This window comes from Papilio xuthus, unplaced genomic scaffold (genome assembly GCF_000836235.2).
Source record: "Papilio xuthus unplaced genomic scaffold, Pxut_1.1 DF826949.1, whole genome shotgun sequence".
NCBI lineage: Eukaryota > Metazoa > Arthropoda > Insecta > Lepidoptera > Papilionidae > Papilio > Papilio xuthus.
In genome coordinates, this window is record NW_013531700.1 from 4995968 (window position 1) to 5014479 (window position 18512).

Genomic DNA, 18512 nt, shown 5'->3' on the forward strand with positions numbered 1-18512 from the left:
TGCCGCCACCGGACTAAAATACGTGAGTGTTTTAGCCGTTTTTATATAAGTTTATTATAATGTCTCACGAAAGTTTGAATAATTTAATATAGAATCGAATAATTTCCAATAACTACGAAAATGATACTCATTGGAAACTTTAGGAAACAATTTTAAAAAGCTTGTTTTTAGGGTTCCGTATCTTATAGGAAAAAACGGAACCCTTATTGGATCACTTTGTTGTCCGTCCGTTTATCTGTCAAGACCTTTTTTAGTTACGTCTCTATAATGCTAAGAGTACGTGTATCGTCAGAAATTACAAAATTATCTATCTCACCTCATTAATATCTTGAGGTCGTGAGGTACTATCATATGAGGTTGATCCTTTGTCGGAACAATTTATGTAATTTAATACGTGCCCAATATCGTCAGACGTCGGATAAGTTAGTCGGTAACGTTCGTAGGAAACTTAACCCGGATTAAGTAACACTCCCCCTTGAGCTAAGCTAGCGCTGCACAACTTTGAGTAACATAATTTGCATTTTAGTGCAAACTAAACAAGAAACAGTAGCTGAATGGTACAATGTATAATATTAATTAATTAAAACCTATTTTATCTAACAAATATTATAAATGCGAATGGATGGATGGATGAATTTTTGTTCAAAGGTATCTCCAGAACGACTGCACTATATAGAACATAGAAAGAACACTACTAAGTTTTTTTTTTGTAATCCCGCGCGGAAGGAGTCGAGGGCGACAACTAGTACTGCAATTAGATTACTTTGACTTTCATGTATAAATGTTATGAATTAAAATAGTAGCTAGTTTGGCATAGATGTGGAACATAGTCTGGAAGAACGCATAGGCTACTATTTTTCTTAATTTCGCGCGGGAGACAGCTAATATAACAATAAAATTTACTTTTGTATGCATTGATTTCTTTGTACAAATTCTATGTTTATTTGTTACCGGCTGTCACCCGCGATTTCCACGCGGTATTAAAAAAATCTTAGTAACTAGTCTATGTGTTCTTCTAGAATATGTTCTACATCTATGCCAAATTTCAACAAGATCAATAATGCTATCCAAACATTCGCATTTATAATATTAGAAACATCAATGTGTTTTTGTAAGCAGTGAAAACGGACGGCAACATGTTGTGTATTCCACGATATCGTGCGATATAGAACTAACCCTTTATAAAGGTTCATGGATCGCTACATCGAGTGCCCTAAACTGTAAAGGTCAATATAATAAAAGCTCAAGATAGGGTTGCCTATTTAAAAAATGCAAATATATTATAATATAAATGTGTAAATTATCAAGTTAAATATTCCAAATAACGATATATATTTCGTGATACGTTTGACAAAATTTAACAGCATTGTAAAATCTATTTTGCATCTTAGTAAAAAAAATATATAAAACAGCTGTGTGATCAAGACCAAAGCAATCATTACTCCTAACGACTTTGTTTACTCATATAATCAAATATATTACGTAACGCACAAACATAGACATTTTTTTTTATAACAGAAGGGGGCAAACGAGCAGCGGGAACACCGAGGTGTTCAACGACGCCCATGGACATCAGCAATACCAGAGGAACCGCAGATGCGTTGCCGGCCTTTGAGGTGGTGATAAGCTCGCTTCTTGAAGGACCCCAAGTCGTATTGGTTTGGAAATACCGTTTGTTTTCTCAGCAAATATTATTTTTGGCAACCCTATTAGATAATAGAGTGCAACAAACGCTATGTACTTCGCCGTCATTTGCAAGATATTTTCTTAGAATATAAACATCCAGACGAGACGATGGATACTTCTTAAAAATTCAAATTTACGTAAACATCGTTATTTCAGTTTGCGAACAAGAAATATTATTATACTTTGTTGAATATTTTATAATAAAAATCAATTTTATAAAGCGTTACACAGACATGATTTATAAATTCCAATTTTATATAATATTATAATAGTTTTATTATATTTACAAACCAGCTGTCGCCCGCGACTCCGTCCGCGCGGAATTGAAAAAACTTAATAGCCTATGTGTTCTTCCAGATTATGTTCTACATCTATGACAAATTTCAGCGAGATCCATACAGCTGTTCTCGAGATACCTCCAAACATCCATTCATCCAATCATTCGCATTACATTAGTAATAAGTAAGATATAGCTCAAATATTAACTAGTCCAATTTTAAATCTTAGTCTAGATAATATTAGCATATCTTATCATTTGCTTATTTCCCGTATATTATGTCAAGGTGCTGCGCCGATATTAAAGCATTTTAATGATAAATTCATACATTACATTAGTTTATCATTAATTATCAGCAAATTGAAAATAATAGGTAAAGGTCATAATTATCAATGAAATCTCTGAAGAAGCAATAGAGCATAGAATATACGCATAGAGATGATATGTGAATTTAGTAAAAACTAGCTGTTGCCCGCGACAACTTCCACGCGGTATTAAAAAAAAAACCTTAATCAGTAGACTACTACTAATTTCATCGAGATCCATGTAACCGTTTTGGAGTTACCTTCAAACAAACATTCATCCATCATCCATCTAACAATCCATCCAAACATTTGCTTATTTAGTAAAATAACAATGTTATTTAGTTAATCCTTTAAAGACAGTCTACAAAGGTATTATGTTATAAATTTTATCTGGCTTGTAGAAATAGGTCTTGTATTAGTCTAATTATTCTTTAATTTCTATCTGGTGTACAATATTATGGAACGTCGGTGGCTCAGTGGTCAAGCACTTGACTTGCAATCTGCAGGTCCTGGGTTCGAATCCCGCCATATACCAATGTGTTTTTCTGATTTACATATGTACATTTATCCGGCGTTGTTACGGTGAAGGAAAACATCGTGATACAAACTGCACATATCTGAGAAGAAATTCAAAGATATGTGTGTTCAACCAATCCGCACTTGGCCACCGTGGTTGACTATGGCCTAATCACCCTTAACTTAGGTTAAACTCCGAGTTCTCGGTGGGGACGTATAGTGAGCTAATGATGATGATGTACAATATTATAGCATACTAATGATCGCCCGCGACTTCATCAGCACAGAATAAAGTAGCCTACAACATGCTCGCGTGCATTAGCTATCTTCCAGTCCAAGTTCCTTAAAAATCGGTCCAGCCGTTACGGAGATTACCCGGAACAAACGCGGCCTTCAGACAGTCAGACAGACAAATACATTTTTTTCTATATTACATACAGACACGCTAATTTAATTAATATGTATAGATTAATCTTTTCATGTTAAGTAAATAGTATACATCTTTAATTAACACTTAACTAAACTCACAAAGTACATTGCCAAAAATATTACGAAATTCTTAAACTTCGCCGGTCCAAATAAGCCTGCTCTCAGACGTCGTACCTTTTAAGGGTTCTCCGCGTACACGTGAAAGCCGCGTCGCCATAGCAACGAGAATTTCGTCAGACAATCGATAACGTGATATTTTTATATTTGCCAGTGGACCGCTATAACAGGTTCATAAACAACCATATTTATCAAATTTGTACAACCCCTTTTGAAGTATAACCTTTTAATTAAATCTGAAGGCATTTTTTGTGTATAGAAAAAGTAATAAAATCAATCTAAATTATCTTACTAATATTATAAATGCGAATGTTTAAATGGATGGATGTTTGTTAGAAGGTATCTCGATGAAATTTGGCATAGATGTAGAGCATAGTCTAAAAGAACACGTACTACTAATTAAAATTTGCAGTCGACAGCTAGTATCTAATAAAAATAATACATTAAGGTGACTTATAGAAGTCTTACCGTGGATTTTGACTGCCGAAACACATGTATAAAAACATAATATTGTATTTTTAATTCTGTTAAAAACAAAAAGTAGATGTACAAAGTTGCCGTAATTTTTCTATAAATGATACTAGGCGAGCATAACTAAGTGAAACAAACCGTACCGTATTCGTGTTACATTCACCAGAGAATCACAGTCAAGGTACATCTATTATTTATAGCTAGAGTCGAGCTCCTAGCAAATACCTTACGTAAGAGGTTCAACAGTTTAAAAGCACTCAAGCGGACGGATAGAAAAAAAAGGTGTTTCAAGCTTAAGAAAGCTTAACTAGCTGCAAGCGCTTAAACTTTAAGCTATGTTATTTATACGTTCGAACCGAGGTGTTTTTCACAAGCTCTTTGTGAAACTCTTTAGTGAAGGAAAACTAAAGAAAATGTTTCCAAAGTGATGAATTTACACAGCTTTTTGTGGCGAATCTAAAGCATTTCAAAGACCGCACATAACTCTAACACATTAAATATATACTTAACAACAAAACACACGCTCATAACACAGAGGGGTAGGCAATCACGACCTATATAGTTACTCCTAAAAATAATTAATCCGATTTCAACAATTTTTTTTACAAATGACTAGATATCACCCGTGTTTTTGTCCACATGGAATTTAGAAAAAAAACTTAATAACCTGTGTTCTTCCAGCTTATGTTCTAAAACTATGCAATATAAGCGTTGTAGATATCTTCCAACAAACATCCATCTATTCAAGCATTCGTATTTATAATATTAGTAAAATCTAATTAGCCACGTGTACATAGAAGTAATTCCTGCAGAAGTAGTAGAAGTCGATTATTGCTCCCAATGGGATACAAACAAAGTTCACATATGGTCGGGAACCACGCGATCTATTTCTGTTATTCTTGGTACGAACGTATCGTGACTTCGGTTAATATATAATTAACGTAAACGGCTTTTTGTCAACTGTACAAACGGTTGACGAGTTTATAAAACTTGTTTGCAGCAGGTGCTTTGTGTTCTAATTTTTTTGCATTTTAAATCGTAAAAAGTTCAGATTTTAATTGTTAACTTGCTTTTAGCGTAACAAAATATCTCAAACGTTGCAAATTTTCGTATAATCCGATTAGTTCCTCTACTATTTTACGGTGATATAAAAATAGTAACAAATTTAACCGTGGTGCAATTTTCCTAATTGAACAAAGACACATTTTTTTTGTTCATTATTTATCAAATAGAGATCAGGTTATCATCATCAGCTCACTATACGTCCCCACTGAGGGGCTCGGAGCCTAAGTTAGTGGTGACTAGACCATATTTAACAACGCTGGTGCAGTGCGGGTTGACTTCACTTTGATTTTCTTCTTAGATATGTGCAGGTTGCATTACGATGTTTTCCTTCACTGTAAGAACGTCGGAGAAATGTACATATGTAAATCAGAAAAACAAATTGGTACATGGCGGGATTCGAACCCAGAACCTGCAAATTATAAGTCAAGTGCTTTAACCTCTGGGCCACTGACGCTCGGATTATGAATCAGAATTGAAATCAACATTATTTACTATCGTGTAAAAGTATATAATAAGTATGTAACTTGTTTTACATAAGAAAAACTTGCTTAGTAACAAGATCAAGAAATCCACTCGTGATAAATAAGTGAAAATAATTACAAAAAACTTTTGTGTTGTACGAACATTGTTTGTTCGATTACTTCTACGGGATATCGTGTTAGGAAGGTCAAACACGCAACTTATATACCCAATTGGCATAATGAACAACGAACATACTTTTTGCTCTGAAACTTTTTCTATTGCTTACAATTTCGTTATGCTCAGGCGATGGAATTTTAAATGCTTGTAGGCAGTTATTATCTACTTTTTAAATTTATATGGCATCACGCAATACAAATGTAACCTTTATCTTACAGCCAGACTGAAGCCATCGCATTCCGCCAGTACAGTAGGACAGCAGCGCTCATAGCTTATGGCATAAAGCCGGCATAATGTAAACACGAACTGGCAGCAAACAGTCCAAGACTAACCTGCGTTACTGTCCTACTGTACTGGCATAGTGTAAACGAGTTTAATGTAAAATTCCATAACCGTGGAATTCCACTGCCAAAAATACACATGTAGCTGTCAGTTGTTTTCAAACGAGTATTTTGACAATGGGACCCAACAATAAGTGTTTTTTCTATTCTTACATTCTGTTGCCTTGACTGAACAACTTGAATAATTCTATTCCTCCACAAAGTGAAAGGGAGATAGATTTTTAGAAGTCTACATCCACCAGGTAATTACATCGTACCTTACCATGAGATTGAACCTAAGTAAATTATTTAAAAAAAAATCATTGAGGCATTGAGCGACCGTGAGAGAGTCGTGACTAGCCAACAGGCGAGGCGGGAAGCGTTTCATTATAACACACCGGATTCGCGGCACATCGTACACGCGCACCATTCTCTATGCCTGTGTTTTGCAACCTTTATCGTAGGTTTACACTGCCGAAATACCTAATACAAAAACAAATCGACATCTCTATTTTTTAAAGAGAATGATATGTTTTCGTTATCCACAATTAGTAATATATAAATAGACGGAAAACAAGAAACAAAATCAGACATCTTACTAATATTATAAATGCGAATGTTTAGATGGATCAATGGATGTTTGTTTAAAGATATCTCCGGTACGGATGAAAGGATCTCGATTAAATTTGGCATACATATAGAATCTGGAAGAACACATAGGTTACTTTTTTTTAATTCCGCGCAGATAAAATCACGGGCGACCGCTAGCTTTTAACAACTGAGACGCCTCACAGTTTTAGTAGAAGTATAATACGGTAGAAATATATTTTTTTTAAAGTTGTGCGTGTGTCTCCAGCCAGTTTACATAATCTTAATATCTTTTTCTTGGTTATCAAAAATGTTATCAGTTTATTATTTGCTATTATCAAAGATAAGTCATCGAATGAGAGCGTGAGTCAGGGAGTGAAATTCGGAAAAAGGAAAAAATTTAGATCTAAACAATTTTCTTTTACTACTAGCTATCGCCTGCGACTCCGTCGGCGTGGATATATAAAAAAAAACTAAAAAATAATGAATAAATAGTATCCTATGTCCGTCTCCTGGCTCTAAGCTACCTCCTCACCAATTTTCAGGCATATCGGTAAAGCCGTTCTTGAGTTATAAATAGTGTAACTAACACGACTTTCTTTTATATATATATAGATTTGTCATTCAAAACTAAAGACTGGTATACATCCTTTATTTCTTTATTTCCAGAATTTTACCGTACGAAGAAATTCCTTAAAAATTCCATATAACTTTCCTATCCTTCAATATTAAAGATTTCTACAATTCTTTGTCAAACGCAATAAAACCTTTTCTAAGAATTCAATATACCTTCGAAACTCTGTAAACAGATGAAGAGCTTTATTATTTATATTTAAAAAAAAACATATTTTTCCCATGTTTCGTTTCGGCCAGTTAAAGCTAACGTATTCCAGTCTACTATTGTACAAAGATAAATTAACATAACGTATATTATTTTAGACACTTAAAAAACATTCGGCATTGTTTCCTGGCCGAAACTTTAAAAAGAATTTTAAATAGATGCATAATATTACAAAAAAAAAACATTTTTAAAAATAAATTAAAACTTATGAAAACCCATTGCTTTTAAAAATACAAATTGTACGTGTATCAATCAAATCAAAGCGAAAACATCTAAATTTGATTTAAATAACAAAGCATTTAAATTTAAAAACTTATAGAAAAAACTAAACATCATCATTATATATACCTACTAGCGGACCCGACATACGTTGTCCTGTCTACACGTCTTTAATTTGAATAAATTAATATGAAGTTAATATTTGATGAAAATTGTGAATCTAAACCATTCCCAGATCCCCTTGAACACATACAAAAAATTTCATCAAAATCGGTCCAGTCGTTTGAGAGAAGTTCAGTGACATACACACTCACAGAAGAATTATATATATACATATTAATAAAATTGCAGTGTCTGTATGTAGATAAAAAAAACAACAAATTTTAAAATTTTTGTTAATCTGTCCACAAGGCCGCGTTTGTTTGCGGTAATCTCCACAACAGCTGGACTGATGTTGACAATATTTATACTGGCAGGCAGCTGATGCACGCGGGCATATTATAGGACACTTTGTTTTTTTTTAATTCTGCGTTGACAAGGGCAACCGTAGTATTTTATATATTTCAAATCGTAACACAACCATTACCCAGTCTCAGGGGACACTGCAAACGACAGGTGTCCGATATCCGCCCACCGCTGCGTAATCGACGTGGCCTAGGCTTTCTCCTGACAATATCAGCTGGCCGCGCCCCAAACCAATGACGTACGGAATGCCGAACCAGTGTTGTAATTTTCTAATAGACAATTTAATTTGACATTTTTTTTTATTCATCTATGCCAAATTTCACCGAGATCTGTTCAGCAGTTCCCGAGATTGCTTCTAACAAACATCCAACCTTGCATTTATCTAAACTTTCGCATTTATAGAATTAACTAAAATTAGTAAGAAGTAAGATCTAACTATAACCTATTCAATTGTAAGTATTAAAAAAACTTAATCCAGTAACTTGAATGTCTTAAGTATCCATTGGCATGGTATCTGCGTCAAATCACGTCACGTCACGTAAGGCGGACGTCCGACAAAAACAGCCGACATTGCTCAACGCAGTGTAAACACCTTGTCTTGCAACGTGTGGCAGCAAACAAACTGCTTAACGTCATACTGTTACATATTGATGCAGGGATGGCACTAAAGATGTTTTTTTATAAATACACGCTTAAACTAGAGATTTCCATATGACAAGCAAAAGAAGGTTTATTTCAATTTCATTATTGTTGAATATGGTTGTTTCTCCTTATTAATATATCGATAAAAATATTTACTAACTTATAATTTCACTCTAACGACGAACATATCCGTAAAATCGTGTAAATTAATAGTTTTAATAGTTATAATATATAATTAGGTTTTTTAATCACAAAATTAAATGTTGTGGCAACCCTAGCATAGTACCGTTGCCAGAAACATTAAAATGTAAAGAGATCCATGTCTATTTATACAGGACAGTGAGTGCGAGCTTGAAACACGTCGCCCCAAGACAAATGGGTCAATTGAAAATCGATGCGACCCTGTCGAAACATGCTGAAATCATCTTTGATGCTTCAACATAAACCTACGCATTTCTTCCATGTTTACAATGTATCAAACAAGCGTTAAATGCTCATATACTTCCTTTTTTGACACCTGGAATAAATGAAATTAAATTTATTTATTAAAACCCAACGAATAACTAAAAACTTAGAATTAAAATTTGACAATAGCGACGGTTAGGGTAGGGCGACTTGGCGCGACCGTCAAGGGCGCCGGGATTAGGTAGGCGCCGCAGGCGCCAGTGTCGGAAATAAAGGGTCACCTGAGGGCCCCCCTTAAGATACCACACCTATGGAAGGTTTCATAAGGCACCAAAAAAGAGGGCCCCGCGAAAATCTAATCCAAGGCGCCGGAAATACTAAAACCGGCCCAAAGTATAAAATTTACAGCATTCCGATCCAATGTAAACGCACCTTTAGCGTTGAGAAGTTCGCTGACGGTGACATATACCAAGTGTTAACATCAATGCCACACGACGATTAATGTTAAGCAAGCGCATTTCCTGCCATGCTTCTGTTTTGTGACATGTTAATAATTAGATGCTATTAACTTCTTAAAAGGACGTGATTTTTTTTGTATACAGTAAAACACACTTAATATTAAGTGATCCCCGACATCAGTTATTTTGTTCTCCTACTTACCGTGGGTTTCTGACACCAAAATCTCCGTTTAAAACGTATTTCTGTTTTGTCAAAGATAATACTAAGGGTGACGATATGTTTTTATAGTAACAGGTACAGTATAGTAACAGGTCTCAGAAAATTAAAGTTTTTAGTTAGTTATTTTGAAAGGTAAATAACAAAAAAAAAACCTTAACTCATATTGCCTGACCTCATTAATATAATAGAACAATATAAGGTTCGTTGTAAGCTTACATGCAAGAGTTTAAAAATATAGCTTAACTTTCGTAAAATATTATTCGTATTACCATGGGAAATGTAAATTTAGGTTAAAACTCGCACGCAAAACACCTTTAATAAGAGCTTGACCCTACTTATTAATTAAACAAAATTTAGCTCAAACAGGTAAGGTCAGGAAATTCATAAAGAGGCCGCAAATAAGATAGAGTATTTTTAGAGTAGATGGGGAATTCAAAAGCACGCGAAGCGTTCGTCTCATTAAAAATTGAACGGAAGATTAATCTTGTCGAGTCTGTCGTTTACTTAATCTGTGCAAAGTGTCGTTTAATTTAATAAAAAATGTTATTAAAATAAAAAGAAAAATTTAAATGGAGGCTAATTTTTTTCCTCTTTACCTTTAAAATACTATCCCGTAGTCTTTATTTCAACAATTCTTATAGATTTAAATGGAATCTTATAGATAACAAATGACTAACAATGATCGTCATATTATTGGCCCAATCCGATGAGGGAGGGCCATAAACAAAAAACAGGCAGACAAACAGACAGACAGATCGTCATATTTTAGACAATTTACACAAAACTAAATACAAATATAATTAGATTAAGACATGAAGCAAAAACTTTTTGAAGAAATAGATGCACGCGAAGTTGGACACGGCTTTTTTAAATCTTACTATTCTTACCTATATTATAAATGCAAATATTCAGATGGATGGATGGATGGATATTTGTTTGAAAGTATCTCCAAAACGGCTGAACGCATCTCGATAGAATTTGGCATTCATATCGAACATACTCTGAAAGCACACATAGGCTATTTATGTAATTTTATCATTTATTTTCATCGCCCTCTTAAATACAAACTCAACAGACTAATTATTTTAACTAATATAAATAGCATAAAGACAATTGCCAAGTCCGTTAATTGTTATTCAAGGTCATATTTATTAATTTTGCACATTTAAGGCCTCGCCACACGAGCGGGTATTGATTCAACTTGCAAACACCACTACAATTAGTTACTAGCTATCGCCCGCAACTCCGTCCGCGCGAATTAAAAAAAACTTATTTAGTAGCCTATGTGTTCTTCCAAGCAGTGTTGTACATCTATTCCAAATTTCAACATGATCCGTGCAGCCGTTCTGGAAATACCTTCAAACATCCATCCATCTAAATTATAAACATTCGCATTTATAATATTAATAAGAAGTAAGATTGCAGTCGTTTACTTCAGTCTTTTTAAATTGCAATAGAAGGAAGTACCTATGTCAAAATTGCGCCAAAACCCTCAAAAAGATTTAAAATCAAGTATTACCAAGTTTTTTTTTTATATAAGAGAAGGGGGCAAACGAGCGGCGAGAACACCACGGTGATCAACGACAACCATGGACAACTGCAACACCAGAGGAACTGCAATGCGTTGCCGGCCTTTAAGGAATGGTATTCTGGCTTCTTGAAGGTCCCTAAGTCGTATTGGTTTGAACAGACCGTTCCACAACGCGGCTGTGCGAGATAAAAAAATTGCGCGAGAATCGCACCGTTGTGGAATGCCAGCCATCCAGGTTGTGTGGATGGAAGTTGTCATCAAAAAGTCAGCTTACAATAGACCATACAAAATACAAAGAACTATATAAATGAACACGCTTCCTTTACAAAAGTCATGCAAAACCACTGTGTGCAAATGAGGTATCCATACAGACAGGTGGATTGTACTTGACAACTTTATGTGTGCTGCCGATCGCTTGCCAATAAAAAAAAAACGCGCATTTACCAGATTATTACTAGCTGTTGCCCGCGACTCCGTCCGAGTGGAATTAGAACTTAATTAGAAGCCCGTGTGTTCTTTAAGACTATGTTCTACATCCATGCCAAATTTCAACGAGATCCATGCAGCCATTTTAAAAATCATACTAATATTATAAATGAGAAAGTTAAGATGGATGGATGGATGAAGGTATCTAGCTGAAATTAGGCATAGATATAGGATACTAAGTATTTTTTTTAAATTCTGCGAGGAAGGAGCCGCGGGCAACAGCTAGTATTTTATAAAAACTTTCCATCCATTCATAGATCCAAACTTTCGATTTTATAATATTAGTAAGATGTCGTTTCAAGGTTACTTAATTATCTTAAGATTCAATACAGTGACAGGAATCCACACTAAAGGAGCAGTCTCTGAGTGAGCATTAAACGTCTCAATACGGCAGTGAAACGTTGCGATTCGCGCCGCCAATCTGTCGAGACCTTGCATTAGCAGGTCAACGTATTTATTGTGAGTGGAATCCCGCATGCAACATCTCAGTATGACTCAGAAGAACTTCCCAAGAAGTCGCAAGCTGCACAAATAAACAAACTATTACATTGTATTATAACCACTATAACTTAGTCATTACGGTTGATATTTGTATGTATTTTATTTAAATAAAAATGTCCTTAAACACGTTATGAGTTGTTAGACAAGTATGTCATTCACTGATTTGCCTCTAAGTAACCAACCGTTGGTTTCTGAGTCCGATATCTCTGTATAAAACATATCTGACAAAACAGAAACGATGTTCTAAACTGGAATTTTAGTTTCGGAAACTCACGGTAAAAGAAGTGCGCAATGGTTCATAAAATTCTTTTATCGTGTATCGAAGAGCTTTAGTAAATCAGACAGGACATTAACATTCTAGTCGCACGTGTAGCATTCAATTTGCCAGTACGTGAGTTCGATGCCGCGATATTTTAGCGAGACGTTACAAACGGTACGGTGATGTATTTTTATCGATCAATAGTTGGGAAAATGAACTTTAAATGTGTCTGTACATTTCGCTACTTTCAAATTTATCAGAATACGTCTGTTTATATGGAAGAGTATGTATTGTTTATGTACAGTGGAGGACATTTATTTACTACCCATTTCAAGGAAATTATACTCAATACAATAAGATTGAAAACTTCTCACAGTAGCATAAGATAATGTCTGGTGACAGTTTCCTGTACAATATTGGAACGTTAGTGGATAGCGAATTTAATTCTTTATCCGTTCTTTTATTGCGAGTTGTGACCGACTTTGAAGAATGAGGTGTCATTTTATTCTACGAAATATTAATCTGTCACATTTACGTGACTGTGTTTTTAATTAACAATCCTGCAATATAGAATAATTTGCGAAGCACAAAACAGAAGGTCAAATAGTTGTCTTAAGTTGTCCTTTCTTATTATATGTAACTCTTCTTTTTTTTTGTTTTTTTGACAAATGCACTTAAACTTGTTTTGAGTCACTTATGTGAAAAGGTGTGAAACTGACTCTATTATATCTAATCAGCTTATATCACGTATAGACGACAAGTATGCATCAAGCACACGACTTGGCTGTTGTCACTAGAATACGAATCCTTACAGTTCAACGATATTCGATAACGATGAAACATCGTGATCGGAATGAACGAGGAGATGACTCAACAGTGGGCTATTATCGATTTAATTGTGATCGATTATTAGAACTTCATATCGATTTTAGTATTGTATTGATAAACATTGGCAGAATAAAATGTTACCTTTGCCTTTTTTTGTAGAGTATTATTAACTTACGGACGTAGATACAAGACAACGGTCGATTGACTATCAATGTGATCGACTCTTTAAAAATCAGGTAAAAAGTTTTTTTTTCGACATTCACATGACCTTCGATGAAGCAGGTATAAATATCCGACTGACCTTGTTTGTCGTAAGAATAATTTATGAAACATCACGAGCAAAATAAACGTTATAACGCGTAATGTTTTCACAGTATTATTGTGAATTTCAACATGCTAAACAATACTTTAAAAAAGGGAGTTACTAGAATTCTTTCAACTTATAGCAACTATATAAAAAAATCCTGGTCAAAATTAAACAAATTCGTTTTTACGCTGAAGGAAAACATCGTGATGCAACCTGCACATATCTGAGAAGAAATTCAAAGACATCTGTGCAGTCAACCAACCGGCACTGGACCAGGGTGGTAGACTATTGTCGTGGGGACGTATAGTGAGCTGATGATGATGTAGAATCATGTATAAGAACCATAATAGAAAGATGGTGAGAGATATTACTTGCAACCGTACTTTATTAATTACTAGAGCATGACTCAATAGAATGAGTCAAAGCAAATGCCAACCGGCTAGATAAGACGAAGGGCAATAAAATTATGTTTATTTACGTTGCCCGAGGAAGAGGGTTGTTTAGTCGGATTGCAGGAGTACACGCAAACGAAAAAGTGTTTAAAAACTATTATTATATTTAAGTAAAATTTGTGTTCATATTACATTACTACAGTTTGTATGATAATTATTTTATAACTAGCTTTCATCCGCGTCTCCGTTCATGCGGAAATGAAAAAAACACTTTATTAGTAGCCTATGTGTTCTTCTACATCAATGCCAAATTTCAGCGAGATCCATGCAGCCGCTTTGGAGATATTTTCAAACAAACATCTATCCATCTAAACATTCGCATTTATAATATTACTAAGAAGTAAGATTCCCCGCCTTGATACAACAAAAAAAAATTTTTAACATTGGATGCACAAACATTGTTAACAGAATACGATTGTACGGATTTTTATTAATGAATAAACACTTTTCCATAGCATTGTACCGGTAGAGACGGTTGTTTATACAATGCCGTCCTAATTTAAAAGTAGTTAAGATGCGTACAGTACATACGTATCAGCTGGCCTAATGGTACATTATGTATTTCCTGCTGCATACATCACTATGATATATTGCTTACAGATAACATAGCTGTCAAATAATCTACAACTACCTACTTAAATTAGACAAGAATAAGATAAATTACATTACTGTGTACATTATACTTTGACATAATAATTAAGTCAATGACCTCTTTTTATTTATAGGATAGTTATAAGTAAGTCTACTAATATTAGAGTATAAATAAGTTAATCATCTCGTGATATATTTAACACGTTAGCTGCCATGTCGGACTATATGTCCGACAAGCTAATGTTTCAATCAGGCCGTGTCGGTCTATGAGTCCGACAAGCCATACTTCCATTCAACACCTCGCTGTGGCTTGTCGGACGGTTTTCAATTGAATTGTTGTATACAGCGTAATCCGCAAGGCCCCATAAAGCTTATAAACAGCGGGTCAATTTTTTTCGTCTTTCGAAAAATCATTCTGGAAGCTAACATGTTAAAGTAAGAACTGATAGTTCTTTGCTGCTGCTGTGTTCCATTAAAGATGTGTTTATTAAACTTATGTTTGGAGATTACATGGCAATAGTCGGGTTGATTCGATCACGACTAACATTTTTGAGTGCGTAATAGCGTTAAGTTTTATCGATTGTTTTACCGTTGGTTTCTGAGACCAAAATCTCTGTATCGTCATCATTTTCTTTCATTTTTGACAAAACAGATACAACAATATATTTTTAAAGGGGATTTTTGTCTCAGAAACTGTGGGTTGATCTTGTATTCTTTATATGGTAAGCTCTTTCAATGACTAAAGCGGTTTTAAACGAAAAGGATCTTAAGAAGATCTTATCTATTGTACAAACCTTCAAGCACTTCAAACAGAATGTGTGTTGGCAGGGTAAGACGCGCGAGGAGGTGTCGAGCCTCTCCAAGCACACGGAGCACTCCAGTAGATCGTTCAGTAGACCTTCATCCATACCGTTCGGAACCTGGGACAAGGAAACGAGTACAAATTATTGACAAGCCGTATCATCTTTCATTGTATTAAAACTGCTTTAAAATAATAAAAAAATCTAGATACTAGGCATAGACATTTAATAGTGGTTATGTAAATATCATAAATACGTATATGTTCAAGATTAATTATATTAACATAGATTTACATTGGCTACGTATTTCAGAGCGGACTTGTTACAGCAGGATTCCACGGTTACATTCTACTGGATGGTGACGATCTGTCACTTTTTACCAGCTGTCGAGTGCAATGTACTATACAAGAGAATACGTAAGCTTGATTATATTTATACTATGTCGTTTAACCCACAGTTCATAGAAATGTACTTGTATGTACATAAAATTATATGTACCGTTATCAAGATTTTTCTAAGGGGGCGAATAGTTTGGACTGTAAATTTAACTAATATTATAAATACGAATGTTTAGATGGATGTTTGTTTTAATGTTTGTTAGAAGGTAACTCCAGAACGGCTACACTATGTAAAACATAGTCAGGACGAACTATACTAATTAAGTTTTTTTTAAATCCGCGCATGCGGAGTCGCGGGCGACAACTAGAACTGCAATATGATTACTTTGACTTTCATGTATAAATGTATAATAGCTCATTTTCTTAATAACTATTATAATGAGTTGTTCAAACAGACGCAGTAAGGTTTTATATGTAGATATTTTGCTAAATTATACATGAAATATTTATATCACATGACGTTCATATCATAGCAAAGAATCTTATCTAATAGTTCTGGAAGAAGTATGATTATTATATTTCGTTATATTTCGTATTATATTTCTGCCAAAAAATATACAAGTTTCTGAGAGTTTTCAGAGTTTCTTACATAAAACATATTTTTGTGAATGTATTTCCAATGCAATCTCATGGTTATACACAAACTCAAAAAGGAAACGTATGACTTCTTTCTTCTTTTATCACAAGCCAGTGTTTTATTGTACCATTTGCATGCAACTACCGGTATAAACATCTGCCAAATTGTAATGCCACCATATCCGCTACTCCATTTATTACGTACGATTCCGTACGCGGGATATTAAAAAAAAAAATTAGTAGCCTATGTGTCCTTCCAGACTATGTTCTACATCTACGCTAAATTACATACAGATCTGTTTAGCCAATCTGGAGATACATTTAAACAAACATCGATTAAAACAATTTTTGCAGTAAAATCTATGCTCCTAAAAATGTTCGTATTACTTTTGAATTTTATATTATGAACCAAGGGATAGTTTGTTAGGTTGTCTACCCCTGTCGCGGAGGAGAGCGAAAGCGTGCCCTTGGCCCCGTCCCGATGCGTTGGAGGAACAGAGAGGTTTAGTGGGTATGCCTCCGCTTTGAAATGATCATGTCCTTTGATCCAGCTTCAGAAACATTGGACAGAATTTCATAGAATTTTCATCATTCGTTTATTACGAAAGTTGTGTTAATTGCCCCTTTTAGAATACTTAATAGGGTGACACATTTCGATAGAAAAATGTTGACAATTACTCGTACTAAAACAGGAAGGGTCCGTAGTTAATTCAATAACCGTCCATTTATTAAATGACTAAGCGGCTTATACATAGGGTTGTCACCTTTCAGGGATTGGCTGGACTTTCCCAGGAATTTTAGAATTACGAGTTTTACATTAATGAAAAGTCACTCGCTTCGTCGTGAGTAATGATCGTTTTTGTTTTGTCTTTCGTCGTCCGTAAGGGTGAGTTGCATCATCTAACTATAACTATAACCAGTGCCTTGACATCGATTAAAACTACAGCTGCGGAAAAATACGTTGCACCATATTAATCCACGTTTATTGAAAATTGGCAGATCTACTCACACATCAAACAAACATAATGTACTAGGTCGTATTGGTTTGCAAATATAGTCGAAGACAGACCGTTTCACAACGCGGCTGTTAATAATAAATGAAAAAAAAACAATTAAATAGCCAGAGTGACGTACAAAACATTTGACAGATGACAGCCCATGTTTATCGCTAGCGCCACCTACTTATAGCTTTCAGTGTTTCTCCCCATTGAATGTTGTCTAAAAGTGCTCTTAGAACGGAAATTATGTACAAAGTCGCAGTATCCATCGTAATATTTAATCCACATCCGGTATCACATTATGAAAGCAAAAACTAATTTCCTCACACATAATCTGTTGCACTTCCGAGAATGCATAAGAAACATAGATCAGTGATATTAAAAATCTTGTATGCATACAAGCTGATACTTTCAACAACCCTTTAATTCTTTGCTTTCCGAACAAGAAAAAAAAAAGTTGTTATTTGTACTGTTAGGTAATGTCAGACTCCAAGGATTGTACAAGTCTTGTGGACTTAGAAATGGCTACAAACAAGAACCTACTACAATATGAAAGAAGGCATCTTACAAATTTGGTATGAAAGATAACTACAAAATATTATGAAGATAGAATTGGATAATTTGTATAGCAAAGAGATTTTGACTCTTAATAAAGTTTTAACACTTTCACACTACAGACGGATTACCTTTTTTACTTTATATAATAATTTTAAATATGGCCTATGTCTCCTGTGAATGATTAAGTAATTTGGAAATCGTAAAGTAGTTTTTGAATTTAATTATTAGAAACATACAATAGTTTCCTTGTTATGATCTTACTAATCCTATAAATGCGAATGTTTGTATGTATGGGCAGATGTTTGCTAGACGGTATCTCCAGAACAGCTCAACGGATCTTGCTGGAATTTAGCATATATGTAGAACACAGTCGGAAGAACACATAGGCTACTAATTAAGTTTTTGTTTTAATTCCACATGGACAAAGTCACAGGCAACAGCTAGTGTTAACACATAAGTAATGTAAATTTCTTAGAATCTCATAATAATCTCAGTTGAAATCAACATATCTTGCAACTGAAGACACTTCATAACAATTTGTAGTTCCATGAAAGTTTGTGTTGC

General features: G+C 34.5%; 1 protein-coding gene across 2 annotated transcripts in view; it reads right to left on the bottom strand.

Moving 5' to 3' along the window:
- The window catches only part of POSH (SH3 domain containing ring finger posh), a 31822-nt gene that overhangs the window by 11593 nt on the left and 1717 nt on the right, over positions 1-18512 (bottom strand). For both annotated transcript variants that reach the window (XM_013316214.1, XM_013316213.1), the window contains exon 2: positions 15413-15538. In XM_013316214.1, coding sequence (XP_013171668.1) covers positions 15413-15526 — 114 coding nt within the window. In that variant the 5' untranslated portion in view covers positions 15527-15538. The remainder of the gene's footprint in view (positions 1-15412; positions 15539-18512) is intronic.